This window comes from Heliangelus exortis, chromosome 6 (assembly GCF_036169615.1).
Source record: "Heliangelus exortis chromosome 6, bHelExo1.hap1, whole genome shotgun sequence".
Classification (NCBI taxonomy): Eukaryota; Metazoa; Chordata; class Aves; order Apodiformes; family Trochilidae; genus Heliangelus; species Heliangelus exortis.
The window spans coordinates 20,609,361-20,632,119 of record NC_092427.1 but is presented as its reverse complement, the minus strand read 5'-3'; the positions used below and the strand labels follow the sequence as shown (position 1 = coordinate 20,632,119).

At 40.2% G+C, this 22,759-nt stretch overlaps 1 protein-coding gene across 10 annotated transcripts in view; it reads left to right on the top strand.

Annotated features, from left to right (window-relative positions):
* AGAP1 (ArfGAP with GTPase domain, ankyrin repeat and PH domain 1) overlaps nucleotides 1–22,759 on the top strand; it is a 346,938-nt gene that overhangs the window by 250,081 nt on the left and 74,098 nt on the right. For all 10 annotated transcript variants that reach the window (XM_071747095.1, XM_071747094.1, XM_071747093.1 and 7 more), the window contains one exon: nucleotides 7,314–7,475. In XM_071747095.1, the coding sequence (XP_071603196.1) occupies nucleotides 7,314–7,475 (162 nt within the window). The remainder of the gene's footprint in view (nucleotides 1–7,313; nucleotides 7,476–22,759) is intronic.

Here is a 22,759-nt window from a genome sequence, read left to right as displayed (position 1 = left end):
GACACCATGTAAGAATCACATCTTCTCTACAGATCTGAAAACTTAGTGCCAGAAGAATTAGAGACATCCTGTATACATCCAGACTGTTCAGTGGGAGTCACGAAGTTTGGTTTTGGATGTAGTGGCATCCTACAAAATCTCAGACTTAAATCTCTTCCTAATTTGTTGTCCTTATATATTCAAACAAATTGTCATCCTTAATTCTTCCACGGGGCACACTCAGCATACAGTAAAATGGAGGCAAATGCAAAGATGCCTCGGTGTAATGGAGAATAAGATAAATTAGCAGATGGTGTTAACTCAGAGAGTAGTTTGTAGTATCTCTGCCCCTAAACCAGGTTTAGGCATGTTGTGTAGGGGAGAGATTAGTATCTGTCCATGTTCTGAGTACTCTGTCCAAATTCTCAGGCTTTTAGGTCCTCTGAAATAGAGTTTTATATATATATATTTATATACAGTCTTTATTTTGCTTGTCACTGGCAAGCCAGGAGAGTCGCTTAGGGATAGACATTTCCTCTGCTTGTGTCAGATGGTAAATTCTTCCATGACACAAGGAGCTCACTTCATAAAATGGTTTTGAAAGGGAAGTTGCAACAGAATATGGTTGCTTCTTTTCTTGCTAGCAGTACTTCAATTTCTAGGGAGCAGTATGATTTGCCAGCACTGTAATATGTTGCACCTTAAAAGGCAAATGTAGTGAACAAAGTATTTTTGTGGGGGGTTGTTGGGTTTTTTTAGCACTGTATTGCATTTTTTCTTTCATGCTTCGTTTACAATGGCCAGAAACTGCACGTTAGTAGGAAACAACCTAGAGGTAACTTTGTCTTTCCTTTTGAAAAGGGAGATCATAACGAGGGTCTTAACTATCTCCAAGATTATTGAAGTCAGTCCTTTCGATAGCTGTGCCAGGAGACCGACTTTCTCTTCCATGCCTGTGGATGATGTCCCTTGCTTGTCACAAAGTGGCTTATTAGGCTGCGGAGTGGAAACGATCCTGTCACGCCACTCATGCCTTCAGGTCTGCCTTACTTGAGACATGCTACCATGTATCAAAAGCCAGACCCTCTGAAAGCAAGGGGATCTTTTTTTGTCAAGAAGGAAGCTTTGGTTTTCTTATTTAATTGAAATTGCTGTTAGAGGGAAGGAGGCAGTAACTTGGGCATTCAGAGAGGCTTTCTGTACATGACAGGATAGCTTTGTGATTTACAGGCTCTAGGCACAAGGCTGGAAAAATGGTAGATGCCGTGGAAAGAGAATACTCCTGAGGCTCTTTCATCTCCGTCCCCCAGTTCTGCTCAGAGCTTCCTTTTAATTTCGCTCAGTGCAGCAGGTTAATTTAAGCCCTCAATAGCTTGTGTCCAAGCTGGATTCAGCTAAACGATGACCAGATGTGCCCAGTTCCTAGCAAAGGTATGAGCTCTGTGTACTTGAAAAATATTTGTCTTTTTGTTTTCTGTAGGCTGTAATCCTATGCCACCCCTTCTTCCTCACTCAGGAGTGATTATTATCATCTGCAGACTTCTGCCAAGCTGCGGTTTTGACAGGATTTTAATGCTGGTCCTGTTCCTCTCTGCCTGACTCCAGCCTTCTGCAGTCATTGTGCAATTGCAGCATCCCTTTAACTTCAGTTTGAGGCAGAGAAGGAATATAAAGAACTTGATAGAACATTTATGGTAATAGCTGTAAAGGGAAGCTGTAGAGCATTGGATTTCACAGCCAGAAAAATCTCAGCTTGGGGAAATGGGTCTGAAATACAACTACAGATGGTTTTAGTCTATTGCTTCCCCTGTTTAAATAAAAGGATTGCTTTTTTCGCCTCTATTTAAAACACATGTGTGGAAGATGAAAGTGTCCAGCTATTTTTTTATTATTCAGTCTACCAGCTACCGACATCTTTGCCTTATTTCATTTCAACACTAATGGCATAGTAAGAGTTCTGAAACACCCTCTTTGGATTCAGCCTTCCTTGGGTCTTAGCAAAGATTCCTGCTGCAGTCAGAGCTGTTGCTGTTGTTTTCGTCATCAGCGCTTTCTTTTTCCCCTTCAACCTGGTGCTATTAATTGTGTTGCTGCTTCTGCTCTTTAATTGATCCCATTCACCAGTCCTGCTTTTGTAACGTCTGGCTTCTTGTCACTTCAACAATCAAAAACCCAAATTAATCAATCTCCAGCCACTTGAGAATAAGACCGCATTGGGGAGCTGGGCTTGACAAAAAGGTCTAATTTCACTTTGAAAGCCTGTTGGAAAATTTTAACAAGAAGATGCAAGAAAAATGTAAACCAGATCAAGCTCAACTTTGGTCTGTGGAGAATAGCATCACCTGTTGAGTTTGTTTCAAGTTTTTGTAAATAGGTGATTTGACAAAAATACGAAATAAATCAAAAGACAGAGATAGAAGAGGTCAGAACATCCTTGTTTCCGCTGCAGATGGTTACACAGGAGAGAGGGTTGTATATGTATGAGAGAGAAAAGGAACCGTGGGATAAAGATGAAGCTCCACTCTCAGATTTTTGTATTTCAATTTTTGTGCTATTATTTCGGCTATTCCCATACCTTGCATGTTGCCTCTTTTCCTCGTGTTTTTTGCACCCCCACCTCTTTTACCCTGCTTTGGGGCACTCGAATTGTCCGTCTTATTGTCCCTCATTGTTCTCACTTCCTTGGGTCTTATGCTGGTGTCTGCTGCATCTCTACTTCAGGCAGTGAAGGAGAAATGGCTTCAGTCCAAATCTCAGATGCTTTCTGAGCAGATCCCTGGGAGTCTGGGGTGCAAGTCAGTTGCACTGTGCTAGGGGCACCAAGGAAGCACAGGCTGGGTTTGAACTGGATTTCTTACCCTTTTCAAATCCAGGAGGACTCTTGTGATGTCTTTAGAGGGCATAAATGGAGGTGTCTTTGAGATCTGTTTGTGGAGCACATGCAGCTTAACAAATACTAAAACTATAAAGAGATAAGATGTGGAGTTTGTGCGGCATGCTACCTTTTACAAAAATCTTATCATACTGAGAGAGGATTTCAAATGTAAGTGTTTCAAATGGCAAATAAAGGACAATACAACAGCACAGCCCTCAAGACTCTTGTGAGAAGGACTGGTTAGTTTCTTTTTTCATTTTATGTTCCATCCCATAATTCTAGGCTACAGTTGTAGATAACGTACTTCTTGCCTTCTGCCTCTGCTTTCTCCTACCAGAATTTGTTGTAATCAAAAGGAGTTTCTCTTATGACCTTAACTACAAAATGCATCCAGGACAGAGGCCAGACTGGGATTTGGTCAATGGTATAAAAGCTGCAATGGCTTTTTTTTTCAATTCTGTAATTTCTAGCGAACAAGAGGCGGACTTGAATAAGCAGAATCTTTGCCTTAACCCTTGTGTCATGCAGCTATAGAGAAAAAGATCTTAGCGCAAATAACAGAGGGGTCAGTTTTTTTAATCTTGTGTATCTTGATAGCTTAAGGGGTTTGGTTGCCAAGTGCCACTTGCTGCTCCAGGCATAGAGTGAGCTACTGTATATTGTAAAATGGCCTCAAGTACTTGCATAGACTTAAACCTATCCTCAGTATATTCTGAATGTATTATTTTACTACGTTTCTGGAATGACCACCTGTGCTTTCTCATACCAGTTTGTGTAGAATCTCTCCTATCTCCTGGTGTAAACTTGGGATTAGTTCACAACCCTGCAAAGCCAGAAATTCACCTTTCAATGAGAAAGATGTTTTCTTGTTGGTACAGAAAGTCACCAAACATGCATGTGAAGCTCATGCCATCCACCTTACCTCCTTGACACGCTGATGTGTTGAGCTTAGAGAAGTAAACATGTCAGCTCTCACTTTCAGCTCAGGGGACTTAAAGTTGCTCTGGGGAGAGAGGGCAGGGAGGAAGGCTGCTGTTCGCTGGGTTAGGGCCTGGGCATCTCTAGCTCCCTTCCATAGGCTGCAGGCAGCAGGGTATAGGCTGTGGCACAGGCTGAGGCACAGTGAGCTCCTCTGTGGAGAAGTCACTTTTCAGCAGTGTGTTGCTGCATGTGACTTAGAAATGTGGTCCAGCAGTTCCAGAATCGAGGATGTGCTGGTCAGGACAACCCCAGCTACATGGCAAGGGGAGAATTTTGTCCTTAATGTTGTATAATATAGATATACACCCTGCAAATGATGACCATCATCAAGGAAAGCTGCCTGTACAGTCCATCAAAACTGCAAAGCTAATGATGGGCTGGGCAGATAATCATGGGAGAGTTAATTGTAAGGTTCGATATGGCATCTTGTCAGCAGAGATAAGTTGTCACGTTTTCCACTTGAGCTGAAACTAAATGATTGTAAAATAAGTTATGAGTGTCCTTGGGCCTGTCTGCCAGAGTGATGGCTAAGAATACATTCCTGGCCCATCAGTCTCAAGCAGCCCGCTTGATATTTATGCGAGCTGAATGTTATTTTATTCCCCCTCTAGTCATGCTTGTCATCTTCCCGAGTGAAAAGTGAAACTGCTTCTTTGACTCATACTTCAAGTATTGAAGCTCAGAGAAGCTGCAGATTGTTATTATTATTACCAGTATTATATATTTTTTCGGGTGTGCATTGAACATTGATGCCCGATTGGGAAGAACTAATGGCTGACATTGAACATGCAGGATGGCTGGAAAACAGCCCATCCCAACCCAGTCAAACGCATCTTATGAGTTCCAGTGCCTCTGTCAAAGCTGGTTTAGATGTGGAGTAATGAGGCGCTTGCTTTTTTAATTTGGCGTGCCTTTTTCCTTGCCTTTTTTTTTTTTTTTTTTTATATATACTATTTAATAGTGCCGGCAGTGGTCGTCTGTTCTCAGGCGTGGTAATTGATACAAAATAAAATGCATTATTTGTATTCAGTCAGGAGTATGAAATTGCATTCACCGGGCTGAAGCCTGAACTCATTTACAGTTTTCCGAAGCCAGGCTTTCAGGAGCCCTCTTTTCAATTTGAAGAATACCTTGTCAGGCAAGAGAAGTAGTGGGAAATGGGAAAGCACAGCGTGTAAGCCTAGTGTCTTCTGATTGCTCATATTTTAAACCGGGAGAATGTTAAATAACTTCCATCTTCAAAGGGTGGTCTCTGAAACCTGGAATACAGGGCATTAATACACCAACAGTATCAACTTGGCACCCGTTTACAAGCAACTCACGTTTCTTTGCTGGTTGAGGGGGAGGGAAAGCTTTGGGCTCTTGACTTCAGAGCTGCTTGACCCAAGGACAGGAGGCTATTACCTGGAAAGGGCTGCAATTGTGCGGGCTTACCATAGGAGGTTAATTCTTCAGCTCTCTGACGTGTGTGGCCAAACTGCATGCTCCTCATTTTTCAGCCCTCATGAGCGGGTTTTGTTGGTGCGATTTATAACCTAGACATTAGACTGAGCCACGGTGAGCCTGGAGATCTACCTTAACAATTTCTAACAAGGATCCCACTGAAAAATCCATTCTGAGGTGTTGCCTCAGGGTGTGGTTTCTTCGTGTTTTTAGGGCTCAGGGCGTTCTGGTTAATGATGGAGTCATAGGCAGTGCCAGACACTTGCCTTTTACAACTGCCTTGGCAACCAAAGCACTTCAACACGTGCCTCAGCATCACTGATATGTGGGAAAGAGCTTTTTGAGAGGAGAGGGAGAGGGTGGCAAAGCTGGTTTTTCCTGGATTTTTTTTCTCCCCTTGAGTAAAATGGGTATTTTTTTTTTAAAGTGAAAGCTGTGAGTGGGGCCTGTCTGTTGCCACACACCTCATATTTTCTGAAGGGAAAGAAGTTAAGCCTTTTCAGAAATTCTGTTAGATATAAGTAAGTGGTATTGTTGAATTTTCTCAATTTTCACAAGCATATGAATATCAACAAGATGCATTTTTGCTGCTCTGTGGCCACCATAGCCAGGCCTCTTCCTTGCCAGTGCCTGGCTTTGTGGTGGGCTGTTTCAACATGGCTATTATCATACCATTACAGGAGGGGGTTTTGTGTGTTTTTTTCCTTCTTTTTAAGTGCCCAGTGTAGGAAACCTTTTTAAATCTCAAAAGTGGACATAAATATTTAGGACTAGTGGTAGGCGACTTGCATCCAGGTAATTACTAAGTAAACTTTATGTGTTTCTTTGTCAAATAGGCAGTTGCTTGGGATTTAACTACTCAAAAAATCAGAAGGTACTTTTTCCATAGTCTTGGCTTGATGCTTTTCTGAAGTATTTATTCATCTTAAGTGCAATAGGGTACCTAACCAAGGCTGTTGAAAACAGCTTCACTTTTCACTATAACAAGCACTTGAAGTAAAATGTAGGATGTTATATTACATTTTTAATTAAAACCAAAGCCAGACCAACAAAATAGAAATGTACTAATGGTAACCAAAAGATCAACTGAAATTAAACTAAAATCATCTTACTAACCTTGGAGAAAAGTAGTGAATTAAGGTTCCTTGGTTATTTGCTATGTGAAAAGACTCAAATGAGGATTGGAACTTCATGTACATCCTCATTACCTAAACTTTTCTTAAATATCACTGTTAGATGTTTCTAACAGTAGAAGTAGTAGAAGCACTACTCAAAAAGAAGGCATTTGTCTATCCTCAGCCATGACATGGACCAGGGAATAGAGAGAGGGGTGTTAATTTTGATTTGGTTGAGTGAACTAATTGCTGGGAGAGGGTAGAAAATTACTCTGTCACTAGTTCTTAAAATTGTTGCATGTTGTCCTACCACAGCTAATACAGTGGCAAAACTGACCACACTAAACGTGTGATTTTTTTTTTTTATTGGGAGCAGGTAGTAAGTGACCCTTTATCGCACAATATTAATTGTACAAGGCACACAGTAGTAACCTTTTTTCCCCACCTTTATTGCCATCACCACCTTTTTTCTCTGTCTTTCTCAATATTAATGAAAGCAGAGATTGTTCAGAGGATGTTGGGGTATCTCTATCCTATTATGTATTAAGGTATCCTAGCGTGACATTAGTTAATTTGGGGATCAGTAAGATCTTTGTAAGAACCAGCAACTAAAAGTAATAAAGTGATTTCCCATTGTTTTTTGTGCGTTCCAGCTGGCCTGCTTCTGAAATTGGTACAGAGTCCTGTTGATTTAATCAGACTTGAATCAGAACTAAAGACAAGTTGCTTTTCTGCACTTTTTTGAAAAAAAAAAAAAAAAGTGGATATTGTTAAGAGGCTCTCTTGTAGCCTTTGGAAGTCAATGAGCTCAAGAAGTCAGCTGCTAATAGACAGCAAGAGGTTTATCTTGGGCTGTAGCAATCATTCATTTAAATTATGCAGTATTTTTAATTTTCCTTCTTCCCACCCCCAAACTGCAGATACTGGATTAGGAGATTCTGTGTGTTCAAGTCCAAGTATATCCAGTACAACAAGCCCCAAGCTCGATCCACCTCCTTCACCTCATGCCAACAGAAAGAAACACCGCAGGAAGAAAAGCACGAGCAATTTCAAAGCTGATGGGATCTCAGGCACAGCTGAAGGTAAGCTCACTGTGTGATGGAAGTCTAAATTTTGAAAATACTGTTCCAAAGAGCATTGTTAAGTACAACTCAGCTACACCATTGGCTTTGTATACAGAAGGTAAAGAGAATTGTACTAAAGGAGAAAATTTAAAGACTGTTCTTCTAATGATGAAGACAAATGGTCTGAGGCATCACACAGTGGTGAATTTGACTGTCTGATATATAGTTTGGAACTGATTTTTTTTTTAATAAATAATAAAGTCTCCCAAGTTAATATGGAGAATCGTTATCCATAAGGGTAATATAAAAGTACAGGCATACTTGCTAAAAGGTTAAAAAAAAAAAAAGTCGCCCATACATTATTGTAGAACTTAGGTATTTTTTCAGTATTATTAAATCTTGTGTTATCTCTTACACATTTCCTGAGATCTGGAATCACAAATGCTTCTGATGTCTGTTATTGTTTGAATATTCAGCTGCTCATGCAAAGATTAAGTTGATGATAAAAAGGAAAAGGGGAGAGTTTAAATGTTTGGGTTCTTTTTTAAGAATCAGAAAGCAAAAGCCAAAAAGAACTTATTTTTTTCCTTAGTTTAGCTTCTGATTTCCAACGTGAACACTGCTATAGCTGTTCAATGCCTTTCTGAAGGGGTAACAATGTGTACAGTAGCCAGATATGATATAAAACATACTTGTATCTTTAGAAAAGAAGAAAAGAAACATGCTAGGATTCAACCAAAAGAGCTCCAGAAAAAAAGATGAACAAGTTGGCAAGCTCAGAAACTGGGGAGTCAACATATAAGGAGAGATGAAAAACAGAGACAATGGAAAAACATGATTGGAAAAGGGGAGTGTTGAGTAAGAAAAGGATGTGGTTGTGAGCATTGGAGAGTAAAAACCAGCTAATTCAGTATCAAAGAGCATTGGAACAAGTTCTGAAAAAAAGAATGACAATTGCAGACAGCTGAAGAGACATTAAAAATAGATGTGATAATAGTATACAACTGAGAAGGGGCATGGTAACTACTATTTAGGCATCCTTATTTTCCATTTATTTAATTTCTCAATTGCACTTCTGTCACATACAGAATTTATTTCCCCAGCTATCTATACAAATCCTTTTTTTTAAAGCTTTTAGCTTTTTTTCATAATAGCTCCTGTTGCGTTCTCTTTCCAGTCATTTAACTATCTTTACTGTTAGTTTCCCCCTAGTTTATGGCCTGAAGCCAAATTTTATTTTAACCTTTCATTTTTAATTTGTCATCTTTTTTTTCCTAACAATCCCTTTTACACCACTTGTTTTCATACCTCAATGGCAAGTTAGAGAGGGGATTTTTCAGAGCGCTCACCATCCAATAGTCCAAGACTAATTTGTTGAAGTCAATATGAATCAAGACCAGCTGGATATCAAGCCTTTGAAAATCTCTTTCTGAGTAGTTAATAAGTGTATGTTTTCTTTCTCCTGGGGAGATTATTTTCACAAGTCACTGGAGCCAGAGCTTGTGTGGTCCTGGTCTGCAGACACGGACTTCTGACCTGCAGCGAGCGATGGGGGATTTGCAGTTGTGGTGCCTCTCATCCCAAAAATGTGTCCTGAGTTCTGGCTGGAGCACGGAGTACAACATCCCACATCCATCTCTGTTTTCCCTTGCTCTTCTCCTTGTCTGCACTGTCAATTTCTATAGCTTTACAAAACTCTCCCCTTCCATGTAAATTGGATAAATATGCTTTAGGAAGGATTAGAACTGGCTGGCAGGCAGAAATACCCGGGGAGCCTTGAAAGCAGCGGTGAGTGCTGACACCTGCTGTCTCCATCTCTGTACCTTACATGAACCTATCAGCTTGCTTTCACCTGCCTCTTCTTACATGCCTTCTGCCATGGGCACTCATTCCTGGCCTGGGGCTCACAGTTGTCTGGCTTGGATGGACCACAGTGCTCATTAAATTATTTTTATAACATTTCTTGTAAAGCACAACCCAGTGAAAAATACCAATTGGCCACCAGAAGAATTGCAACTTTCTGCACAGAGGAATTCTGGGCATCCTTAACTGACAACTGATCTTGCTGGCCCTTCATTCCTTGGCAGGACTGGGAGGAGATGGCTGACAGATAGGACAATCAGCCTCATCTGTCAGCAGAAGCCAAAGGAGTAAGTAATGAAGCATGGTAGAGTTCCCTGTCCTTTAGAAGAAGGGCATCTCAGAAAAAGTCATAGTGATGGCAGATTCCCAGTAAGTACTTTCTAGCAAGACCAGGAAAGGCTGGGGGATGCTTTTTCCAAATCCTGACACATGGGCCCTTTGCATCCTTTGTCTGTATTTTCTGGTACTTGTGTTGGTGCAAGCCAGAAGGTACATTTGGTGCTTTGTAGATGACCAGCCAGGTAGTGTTCATCCCCCTGAGCTCGCTGTGGTACTGACCAATAGGAATAACTCCAGCCCTGGGACAGCCCTGTCACAAGCCAGCAGAGTGTGTGTCTGAGATGCCTTGGACTCTGAGAGGTTTTTCTCCAAGTAGTTGAATGTATGTAGCATTTTTACATCAGACTTGCAATTCAAGGCAGTTTTCAGTTCAGTAATTCAGCCTTTCCTCAGGAAAAGGCTTATTTGCTTGTTCTCCAGCACTTGCTACAAATCTGTCTAATAATCTAAAAGATTTCCTTTTTGATATTTTTCTTCCTCCACACTTGCTATAAGTATGGATTTAAACCTGTAAAGGCCTCAATTTTGTAGATCACAAATCCCAATTAAACAGTAAAAGAAAGAGAAATGCATCTTCTGAGAGGTGCATGCTTTGCCTTGGCCACTTTGATGAAGTGTTTGAGATACAGCACGGGACTCATTGGAAAAGGGCTACAGAAGGCTGTGATGATAATCATGGGAGAACCATAACTTCTGCCTTTTGGAAATCCTGAGCTCTGAAAAGGATGATCCTCCTGCAGTAGCTAATCACAGACAGTTACAATGGATCAGAGTGAAGTTATTTGGGTAATTCTGGATTCTGCGGTGCCTTCACATTTCAAGTGTCCAATTTCAAACAGATATTCTGGGTTCCTTCATGAGGTGTTCAGTGAGGTTTAAATCTGGTCTGCAGCAAACTCCAGCATTTTTACTGCACTTTGTGGTCTTTTTTTCTCCTTGAACGTGCCTGCTTTGATCATTGACCTCTGCCCAAGTGTTCAGATATCACGATGACGGACACTAGTGAGCCCAGGGTGATTCACTAATTCCAAGGACTGATGCTCATCTCTTTTATGCTCTGCTGATTTTTCTTTCTCCACACTATCTGCATGTTGCACAGTTCTTTCTGGGATTGATTCTTTCTCTACTTAATTGATCTATCTACTGGTTTTCTGAGACAGTGGTCACAGCAACAGAAATACTAAAGTAACTGCGCTGCAGATGGAGGAAAATTAAATTTTTATTCCTGTTTTGGAAAATTTCATTCTTGTGTCATTTTTCCAGAGCAAGGAAACCCAGAGAGAAGGTTTTGAGTTCACGGCACAGAACTTGTCACTGAAAAAAATTTTCAGTTTTTGAGGGTAACAGCAGGAATGCTTACATTAGGCAAGGTGCCAGCAACCAGCAGTGTTTTTCCCACCATGCTGTCTAAACTTGCTCAGAGCAGGATTACACAGTGCCATGTTTCAAAGAGGAATCACTTCTCAGAGTCCTGTCTCTTTTGGTACCCTTGTGCTGCTGCAGTTAATGGAACACCTAGTGATAATAGGAAGTTTTCAGCTTGAAAACAAGCAGAATTAAAAAGCTTTCTTGGAGGTACTCTTCACAGAAAGGCCTTTCCCAGTGTTTGTTTTTCTTACTCTTGTTAAACAGTTTTAAAACTTCATGGCTGTGCCAGCATGAACCTGCCTGCCCTCAATCCATCTCTGAGATGTTAGGGGCTATAGAAAGCCCAAGTTTTTCAGTGTCAAATCCAGATCATCCTCACCCTGTTAAGTGTTGCATTGACTTAAGAGCTCTGACCATCAGGCCAATGTTGGTAGCTGCTGTTGGGCTACTCCAGCCATGTCCAGGAGGATGGTAGAGTCTGCTCTTCTGGTCAGGGGGATGCAAGGCAGCTGCAAGCAGAGAGCTGTCATTGGGCTTCTCTGTCCCAGCACAGACAAAACAAGCACAGCTCTGTTTTCCCAGTCATGCAGAGGTGGCCTGAGAAAAAGGAGCTGGTGATAGAGCAATAAATGTGCTTTGTGACTCTGTAGACTTTGCAAATTCTGTGTTTTCTCTGCCAATCCATGTTCCACGTTCTTCATCACTGGCTTCTAAAGAACTTCTGAAGGACAATGAAGGACCTTTTATGTTGTTTCTTTTTAGAACTGTTTTCTTAACACAAAGATATTTCTTCTCTGTCTGCTGTGCAATTAATAGCTTTCCCCTGTGCTGTTCTGGTCCATGCAGTTTAGCCTCAAACTCTGGATGTGTGTTTTCTGTAGCTAAGGATGAACCCCATTTTACTAAGGAACTGCGTTTTCTATTTTCCTGGGATGAACAAAAAAGTGTATTTCAAAAAACTTGTGTTCTTCACAAGCATGTTTTGTAACTCTGAAGTTCTTCTGTTCCAAATCTCAGGGAGAATTGATGATGAGCTACAGTTAAGTTTGAAATGAAAATATGTTATTTTGTTTTCTGTGGATGGAAAGCCAAGGGTTAGTCAGACTTCTCATTTGTGGTTCTAGCAATAAGCAAAGATTTTGCTGCTTTCATCTGGTTTCTGAGCTGCAAGGGGACTTGAGTCTGAGAGGATGGGATGAGGTGCAAAAAGCCAAGGGAGGTGCTGGTTTATTCCCCAGGCTTCTTGGCACCTTTCAGCCATCCCAAAACCAAAATGATAAACTGAATTGGAGAAATACAGTTCTGTGTCAGACAGATTGTTCTCTGGAACCTGTATAATACCTGAAAAACTGGTATATTGTGTCAATTGGAAGCAATACAGCTGTTAACTGAGTGTGCAGTGCATAATGCTTGGAAAAAAACTGCATTTTACCTGCAGTTTCTAACCCTGAGCTTTCCTTAGTCTGCTCCCTCAAGTGTCCCTGTGAAGAAACCTGGAAGAAACCTTCTGACATTGTCAGAGGACAGCATGTTCCAGTACCTTTTCCAGCACAAAGAGTCACACCATTGCCACTCTCTTTTCTCTGCAAGAAAGATGTGAAATGTAACACCCTGACCTGCAGCTGCAGCAAGGGCAAAATTGTTCACCTATTAAAGAGTTTCTAACCTTTGGAATCAAATCTATTAAATGTGAAGGTCCTTGTATGGATTATGTTGCTTCAACTAATGCACAAAACTAAACTGCCACCAAAAGTTCTTAAAGTAAAAGCCCTTTCCTGTCTGTTACAGCATCATTAAATACAGTGCTGTGGTTAGACAGGCAGATAGATACTGCCCATATAGGACCTTCACAAGAGGTAGTCCAGGTAGTCAATCCTGTCATGCTAGTTATTCTCTTTTGCCTAGTCCCTATAAATCAACTGTTTATAATTACAGCCTACTGTGGAGTAGGAATAGATATGGAAGCATTCTTAGGTGTTTTGTATTTCAGTAAAAATGCAGATATTTGGGACTGTGAGTTGGACAAACATGTGAAAAAGAAAGCAAGGCATAGTGCTGTGTGGCATTAGGGAATGGTTGCCATCGTTTCACTCCAAATATTCCTGCGGTCTATGTTTGGACTTATCAGAGCTAATTTAACTCATTTGAAAGCTGCTCATCCATTTAGCCTCTTGCCAACTGCAAAGCCCATCCCAGCACCCTACCTGTGGACACAGGCTGCACTGAGGATAAATCAGTTAATTATAACTGCAAAAAAAATTGGGCATGGAAATAATTTAGGAACAACTGGTTTTCCATACTGATGTTTCCAGACTTTATGCTACTGCTTTACAACACATGGGGCACCCACTGACTCATGCTGCCGTGTTCAGCCACCACTTGCATTGTGGCAGGAACAGCATCCCAGTTACAAAAATTGCAAGACATATCTTAATGACCATTTTGCCCTCTCTCTCTCTACATATATATATATATATAAATAAAAAACAAAATACAGACCTGTAACATTCAGAAGAGTGTATTTCCATTCTGTCATGCAGTATTTCTATGCATTTTGTGATGGACACCGTAATGATACCTGGTTTTGTTTCTATTTCTGGTCTCTTGTGTGCCTGAAGTTTTACAAAGTGAGTGTTACATAGTTGTAAAGAAAGGTCTGCCGTGTTTAAGGTGAGACTGATACAGAAGTGGCATTTTGACTGCAATGTTGAAGAAAAGAAATGTTTGTTTGGAACTGGAAGGGTTTGCATTATAAGCAGATAGCTAGGAAGGTGATTGTTGGTTTGGGCTTTTTAATAGGTTTGTAATTCCCTAGGGTTACTGCTGAATTCTGTTCATGTTCAATTTGTTGTCACAGTCACTTCTGACACAATGTCACAGTGTCATTTCTGTAGTCCTCCTATGCAGTAATCGTTTCAGGAATTTCAACAAATAGCACGTTGCTGAATTGCATACTGCACACACACAAAAAATCTAGTTCTGCTTTGCTAATCATCGATCTAGAGTTTAACAAGCTTGATTTTAGTAAGATTTTATGACTGTGATTTGATAAGTATATGTATGCATCCTTGTTTTGTGCATCATCACTGAAGAGTTGTAAGCCTGTCCTGATCCAGCTATTCTCTGCTCCAGCTTCTGTGTAGGTAAAAGTTTCTTAAAAACCAATCTTAATTGACAGTAGAAGCAAACAAAAAATGAGCAAAATATCTAGCTGCATTTTTTTTGCCTGCACAAAAACTTTCAAAAAAATAATCAACTGTATGTGACCATATAGCCTGTAATGCCAAATGCTGCTTTTGATGTAAGCATACTGCAGGTGTCTTGGAGGTTATCACCTATTCAGTGTCAAAACACTCTGGTTGTAATTCTACTGATCATCAGTAACTTCATTCCCTGCTTCTCAGGAGATACAGTACTGGCCGATTGCTGTACACCTAAGAAGCAGGAGGGCAGAAATTAATAAAATCTCAACCGAATCTTCAGAGATTTGCTTTCAACCAAGGCACAAAGGTCACTTGTTGGGAAACCTTCAGCCACAGTCGTCACAGCCTCTCTGACATGAAAGGTTTCCTGCTGAAAGACATTTATGTTGATGCTGAGGAGAGAAAGACAAGGGAGGTGAAGCTCATCTATTGTTTTAACCCACTTCATTGCAGGCTAAACAACTTGAAAGATTCCTTCTTCCCTTTAAAACCGCTGTTAGCTGAGGGCTGGAAGAGGCTGCAGATTCCGCCTACCTGGTTGAAAGGAAAAGTGTCGTGGTGTGGTGGTCAGCAGGAAGGGGGGTTCTGGAAAGGATGAGTCCCAGGCCAAATTGGTTGTTGTACACACTGGCACATCTGGATATATAAAGATATCGGGGTTTTTTTCCCTAAAATTCTCTGACAATTGGTCTCACAGTACGTTGTGTGCTGCATTGTGACTGCAGAAGGATATGCTGTGTGTCCTCAGTGCAAGTGCTGCACTGTGATTTGACCTCGTTTTTTGGAAAAGGAAGAAGTTTTAAGCAGCTCTATAACTGAACAAAAACAAGTGACACATTAGTGTTTTATTGGCTTTAGGTCATTAGTGTCCTTAGAACTATGCTGTCAGCCTGAGACAGCAACCTTGATTATGAAAAAAGGTTCCTGATCACAAGACGATGTTTACAAGACAGCATAAAGTCCTTGCTAGTTAGGTAATTCTGCTAGAGAAGCTAGTTCTGGTTTGTTACTTAAGTAACAGTGTCTAATTTAAAAATTTCTAGCCATTTTTTTCAAAGTGTAAAACCATGTAATCTCATTATGAATCTCTATACCTAAAATAAAATATAAAAATAAAAAGAGATTATTAGGTATTATAAAGCTATAGCAAACAAAAAGACTAAACTAAGGTCACTGTGTTAAGTATAACTTAGTTCTCCTGTTCACCACATAACTGAATTATTGAGTCAGGATATCACAGTTTAAATGAATGGGCTCTTTTGGCTTGGTGTCTGAAGGATGCCCTGTCCTCAGCTTTCTGTGTGATTGGACTCATCAGCTTATTGTGACTGAGCTACAGAGGTACATTGAGAAGAAGCTGCCTTTAAAGAGGGAGCCTTCAGAAGACCTTAAACAGCTGAAAGAGAACCACTAGGTTAGACAAACTGAAGAAAAAATCCAGGAAGGTCTCTTAAAATAAAGATTACAAGGTCTCTCAGGAAGTCCACAAACCACAGGCTGTTCTGGAAGGTATAGCAGGGTTTATGTTTCTCTTTCTGTTGCTGTTCTACTTTTTGTAGGCATTTACCACCAGCTGCTGATGAAAACAGCCCCAGCCTGTGGGGGCTGTGTGTATGCTCTGCTTCTCTAGTGCCTGTATTAAATTGATGTGTGAGGGGAGGGTTGATGGGATGGCAGTTGATTACAAGCTTTTTTTTATTCGTAATATGTAACATGAGATTAATGACAGTGGTTTGATTGGAGAGGTTTGCCAGGTGTAGCTCAAACCTGGAATTCAAGGGGGAATGTCTCAACAGGTCTGATCTACCCTAGGGTCATAAACCATGCTCTTGGCACTATGATAAAAAGTACAGCAGAATCTGGAAATAAGTAAGTTGTGGTTTTCATTGCAGAACCCTACATTTTAAGCCCTAAAGAATAAATATATGCTTCTACTCAATGCATTGTTAGGGCTAAGAACCAATTTGAGTGTAACTATTAAGGTGACTTGCTAGTTGAACTGCACAGAGACAGACTCTTCACGTTTGGGGAGTTTTTTGCATCTTTCTTAGACTTTAGGATGTAAAAACAATCAATAGATTAAGAAATATTTTCCCCCCCTCCACTGCAGTTCTTTGTTAAAATGTTTGGCATTTTTTGTAAAGCAGGTGCAAATTAAAACGGAGGAATGTGGCCTTGCATATGAATAATTTTACTAAATGGGTTGTTGAATATGCATATATTTCTCCCAGGAATTTTTCTTTAAGTGGGTGAACTGTAAAAATCCTGATGAATTTAAACTTGTTCTCCTTGAAGAGATGATTCTTCTCTCATTTTCCCTTTGTGATTTTGGTTCTTCCAAAGTTACCTATTAATGCTGAGATTGACACATTGGTGGGTTTAAGCATTGTTTCCCATTTCTGTGTGATAAGGGATTTTAATGTGGTGATCTTCAAAGGATCAAAGGGAAGGTCAGGGTGAACTGGGCTTGATGTTTCAGCCTTTCCTGGACCAGACCACAGGTCACAGAATCAGCAACCTGTGCGTTGACCAGTGCTGTGAACCTTGAGTTCCTGCTTGGTGGTGGAGCCCATGAGAGTCTGTGTTAATGCAGCATGACGTGCTGTGAAGTGTGGAGCTGGACATCATCCTCACCTTGCCCTGAGGAGGAATCTCCAAAGGTTTTTTATACTGAAATGCCAGGTGGAGAGAACTGTGGTGCGGGGTTTAATCTTCCAGAGATGTAAGTGCTGTGTTTGTAGGCAGATGTTCTTACCTAGGTTGACATTTCCTTGCCCTTAAGCACTAGGCTCTTGTCTGATCATAGCAGCCTTCTCAATGTAAAAAATGCCACTGGAGCAACTCCAGTTTTGATGCTCTGTGGTATTGATGTCAGGCATTTACAAGACAACCCTATAGCAGTGCTGTAGAGCTCTTTATTTCCAGCTCCTGACTAGCCAGTCATTTCAAACCTCTGTTGTTATGTCAAGTTTTAATCAAATAGTTGCCTTAAATTAGCTGTCAATTGCAGTGAACAAATACTGGGTATCTTTCCATCTTTTTTTTTTTTTCAATTTTTTACTGCATATACACATGCTAGGCATGAGATTTCAGTGATGAGCTTGCTGCATGCTTGTTTTACTCTCTGGCCTTTCATCTCCTGTTTTCATCCTGCTTTACCTTTCTCTTTACAGAGTTAAGCTACTTGTTACAAATATTATGCATTTTACATAATGTGCAGCTCTATGAAAGGAGTAGGTAAAAAGAAAACTTCAACAGGCCTCATAATTGAAATTTTCCACCATTTCCCCCCCCTCAAAAAAAAAAGAGTTAATAAAGGTTTCTTTTGTGAGCACGAGATGGAGAAAATTGGCCATTTGTCTGTGAGGTAATAGGCTTTGGAATAATATGAAAATCTATCAAGTGATTAAATTCAATGACATTAAATCACAATTCATGAAAGGAGAATACTGCACAGTTTAATTCTATTTAATTTTTGAGGGGAAAAAAAAAAGCCCCCAAAAAATGTTTGAGTTTCTCTTAAGCTGATTTCTCTGTGCTCTTTCTTAAAAGTGCCTTTCTAGTTGCCACACAGTGATGTGATCATTATCTGTCACCTCATCGCCTTGCTGCCTCAACACACGGTAAAATACAAAAAAATAAAAAAGAGGGAGAGAGGGGAAAAAAAAAAAAAAGGGAGACCAGAGGAGCTTGTGAAGTATGACTTCCTATCCCAAGACTCATTGCCTGCGATTCGTACCGCTTGACAGTAATGATCTTATTACAGTACTCTGGACCTTGAAGAGATTTCATGAGGAGAGGGAAAGGACGTGGCTCCGTGTAATCAAGTAGCGCTGAATATTCCACGCGTTTTTGATCACACACTGATTGGGCACAGTTTTAGCCCATCTTCTAGTCAATTATGCATGGCCCCTCGTGCTCCTGTGCTAGTCAGAAACATTGATAGCTGTTGTCTGGGGGGGCTGGCAGTCAGCCTGGGGTTTGAAGTGCAGTCATTCCAAGAGAAGTGCTTTTTAGTTGGAATTGATTACCTTTCTTTAGGTTTTTGCTTAATGGCAAGACTGTATTGGAGAGGGCTTCAGGTGAAAAATGGACATATTAGCCATTTAGAGTAGCTGAACTCCTAGTCAATTTTTAGCTTTCCCCTGTTTCCATCTAATTTATATTTAATGATGTAACGTTTGATAATATTTAAGATATTTCATTTTCAATCGCTGCTGAGCACACACGTTGAGCACACGTTAAGTTACAGCGTATCAATTTCTAGGTTTTCTAAATTAATCCAGTTTAACCTTCAGGCTGTGAGAACATCTTTTTTGGCACATGTTCCAGGGAGCATTCGGTTTAGCTGCAAGTGGTAGGAAGATGACATTACCAAGCAGAGCGAGTGCTGTTTTCATCTCCTAATGAGTTTAAATCTGCATGCTTTAAAAGCAGCAAAGGGTCAGTAGCTGGGTCCTTAGTTTAGATTCTCTTGGCTCAGAGGCTGAGAAGGCTTCTGTTGATTTCTTGCCTATAAAAATATCACATCTTTCTTAATTCATATTCCTTCTAAAATGAGAAGAAAATCATTAAAGGTTTGCATATCAAACCTGAAGCACTGCATAAGAAAATACCTAATCACAAGCAGTGCTGATTGTTCGGTGCTACCACTCTTGTTTCTCACATTACAATATCCTACAACATCTAATTTTTGGACACATGTAGTTTGGAGAGATGAGAGGAGGACTTTATAGTGGGCTGAAGTATAATGTCATATTACCTGTATGTCAAATGAAGAGCTTATGTTTCCCCTGCTTGGAATATGCTGTGACTGGCAGTGAAAAGATGCAGTCAAAATACTCCAGTAGTGAGTCTGTGATTCTGCTCTACCTGCCTACTGCTGGCTGAAATAATAAAACAGCCCTGCAAAAAGCCTTGGGAGGCTCCCAGCCTTTTCTGAAGGTGTTTTTGCCACTAAATGTCTCCCTGTGGGACTGCTTCCTTCCGAGGTCCAACAGAATGTACAGAATTGCTTAAACAGGGGAAATCTGAAATAAAGCTTAGTTGCTCCTTAAACTTGTAAGCAAAACTCTCCTTACCTGTCTTCTACTGCTTCCCTCTAAATAGGATTTGAAGGATGCCCCAAAACTAATCCATTCTGGCAGGTCCGACCACTTAAAAAATTACTTTAATTTTTTATTTATTCTATTCTTAATACCAGTACTCACTTCCTGTTTAGATGTCAAATGAGAATGAAGAGGGGAAAAAAAGTTTTTGTGGGTTTTTGCTCTTTGAAACAGAGCTGTTGGGTTTTCTTCCAGTGGTTTTGGGTTCAGATATTCTCTGAAATTCCGTATCCTAGTTAGGAGTGATTTATGTGGTTTATTTTGTTGTAATGTTTTACTACTTCTAGGCAGCCCACAAAAGCAATGAGAATCTTTTTTTTTTTCTTCTTTGGAAGTGGACCTTCTCAAATCTGCATATTTGCTGACCTGTGTGTGTTTGGTCCCTGTACTGACAGCCAGGATTGCTGTGTGCTCCTCAGCCTTCTGCTGCTCACTCTGAGTCCCTCAGTCTGGGGGGCTTTGGTGCTTCTTGCCTGGGGAGATTTTGACCCAAGCTTGAGGAATCCCATGGTCAGCTCTTAATATTCTATATTTTTTGTTCATCAAGGGGGTAAAGATCTTTGGAAGGTAAAGTTTTAAGGAGGAGAAGTTGTGTATCTTTGGCTTTGTTGTCTTTCTTAGAGCGATGGACTCAGGTGTTTGAGCCTGCTGCCAGCTCTGCTTGTGGGAGAAGCTGCTTTTCCTGAAGGGTTATTTATCTGCAGGCTGGGAAGAGATAGGGACAGAACAGATTCCTTAGCAGCAGAAGATGCCTTGCTAGCATCTCATGACATATGTAGCAGCATGGTGTATGCAGTGACATGAACTCCTGTGAAGCTCAGGCTTACCCTGGCAACTTTCCTGCTTCAATGGGATGCTGATGTTTGGGAAATAGATCTGAGTGTGTTTTAAAAAATACATTTGAGAGAATATGGTTCTCACCTGGTAGGCTCTGGTGTCCAGTCCTCTGAGAAGAGGATTTTTTGGTAGTTGTCATCTTCTACTACCAGACACCCACATCATCTTCCTTGGGGTTTTCAAGCTGATGTGGCATTGACTTGACTTTGCCTTTCTTTGCACCTCTTTCCCCCATGCTTTGGATACATCTGTGGAAAGCACTGCAGTTTGTGGTGCTGGATTACAAAGCCAGCCTGGAGTATTTCTGACTGCTTCATTTGACAAGGAATTGGCAGCTCCCTCAAATCAGCTTCCTTAAATTTCTCTGTTCCCTGGCTCCTTCTTTTGGGACTTCAGTGGCTGTGTGCAATTGTTATGCAAGGTAGTATTTCAAGGAAAAAAAAATATAAATCATTTGGAAGTTGTTAGTGATTAGAACTCGTCTGTGATTATCATAAATGCTCGTGCTTTTCAGATAAGGTAATACTTTGTAGTAGTAAACAAAACACCAAAGTGATCCATTTCTAGAGAACTTGAATGCCTTAACAACATATTTGAACATAAAACTACAGTTGGTGATTTGATTAACCTTAAAATTGGAAGCAATCCTGTTACATTTGGCTTAATACCATCAGTGTCACACACATACTTTTTGTTTGGATGGCTGCCAGTCAGTGGGCTGTGAATGGTCAGTTAAAAATTTTTTTTTAATTAAAAAAAAAAAGAAAATCGAATTTTATGGTGAGGCATTCTGTTTATCACGTGATTGTTGCAGCAATCTGAGCTTGGGCAGGTGGATATAGTGAAGGAAATCATAGAGTATTTCCCAGTGACTAAGAGATGTCTTTCTGCTTGTTACTAATTTTTAAAAAATATTTCTGTAGTGTCTGGAAATGTCTGACAGTCAATAGTGTTAATTGAGCACTGATATTTTTTTTCCTTGGACCTCATCCAGACTGGATGGGGTTGGAGCATCCTGGTCTTGTGGAAAGTGTCCCTGCACATGGCAGAGGCATGGAACAAGATGATCTTTGAAAGTCCCTTCCAATCCAAACCAGTCAACATACTGCAGGAAAATTTACGAAACTTTGCTTTTTTGGCAAATTCCATTACTTCTGTTGCCACTACTGTTTTCCTTACCATAGTGTCTTTGACTCCATCTCTGTCCTTCCAAATTTTTTTGGAATAAGGGGTTGCTGGAAAGTTTTCTGTACCATGTAGCTCAGCTCAGAAGTACTTTTTCTCCCACCTCTTATTTATCTGTGCTCTTGGGGTTTCACTACGACTATAAAGTTAATTAGATACTGACTTATTAAAGAGGCACCTGTAGAACCATATGTAAAACAGTAGATATAATCATGGAGATAGAAGACAACATCTTGAATCTGCTTTTTGGAAACAATGCTGTGAGAATTCAAGTGAGTTTAAATACACAATATTTTTTGTAGTTGGAGCCTCAAATGAGAGATTCCACTGAAATGCTGTAAGTAACAAATATGTACATTTTCATCCTAAAGCTACTTGCTCATCAAGGGTAAATAGACCCCAGTCAAGATCTTTAAAATATCACCAAGGGCTACTGAAGAATTGTTTTCAGAAAATCCCCACTTGCTAGGCACAATGTACTTGAGTTTCAGAGAATATTTAAGAGGCCTTGGTGTTTAATTACATTAGAACTAAACTAATTGTAATAAATCATTTAATAATATCTACTTACTGTATTTAATAATAAGGTAGAAAGTAAATTAATACTCATCAGATTATTTAAAGAACCTGGTGTGAGGATTTATAGTGGCTACAAAGGGAATGGGAAAACAGATTAATTTCCAATGATTTGTGAACTATATTCTTTTTCTCACAGAGTCTCTGTATACATTAAGATACCAGTTTGCCCAGGCAAAACTCATTAATAATTAGGTCACCATTGCTTATTGATAACCTTCCTTGATGTGAAGTGAGAAGGTAAACTTTGGTAACAGACTGCTGATGTCCCATGGAGGAAGAGGATGTGCTAAAGTGATGGGGAGGCTTTTTAGTATGGAAGAGAAGACTTGAATTTTGATAGATGTTACGATCCTTAAAAAAAAATGTCTAGCAGTGGACTGGTAGAGCAGGTGTTTACCTGGAAAGTTATATTGGTCATCAAGGCATCTTAACATTTGGACAGTTATGGGAGGAGATGTTTTAACTCTAGAGAGGGATACTTTTGGGAAAAGAATGAGCTTTGTAATTACTGAGTTCCACAGTTTTCTAGAGGCATGAGTGTGAGCTTTGGCTCCAAAGAGCAAGTCTTCATCAGGATCTGCTTTTGCAGACATGCCAAGGGCTTTAAGTGCAGTACTCTGGTTTCTTACAAACTATAAAGAGTACAAGATAACTTCAGAGCTCTTCTGACATGAAAAAATAGCTATGGAAGGGATTGGAAGTAGAGTGCTGCTTTTTTCTTACCGATATTGATAATTATCTGCTAAAAGTATACTTTTGATACTAAAAGTATCAAAATAGTTCATAGGGGTTTTTTTTCCTTTCAGGCCAACACTTAACA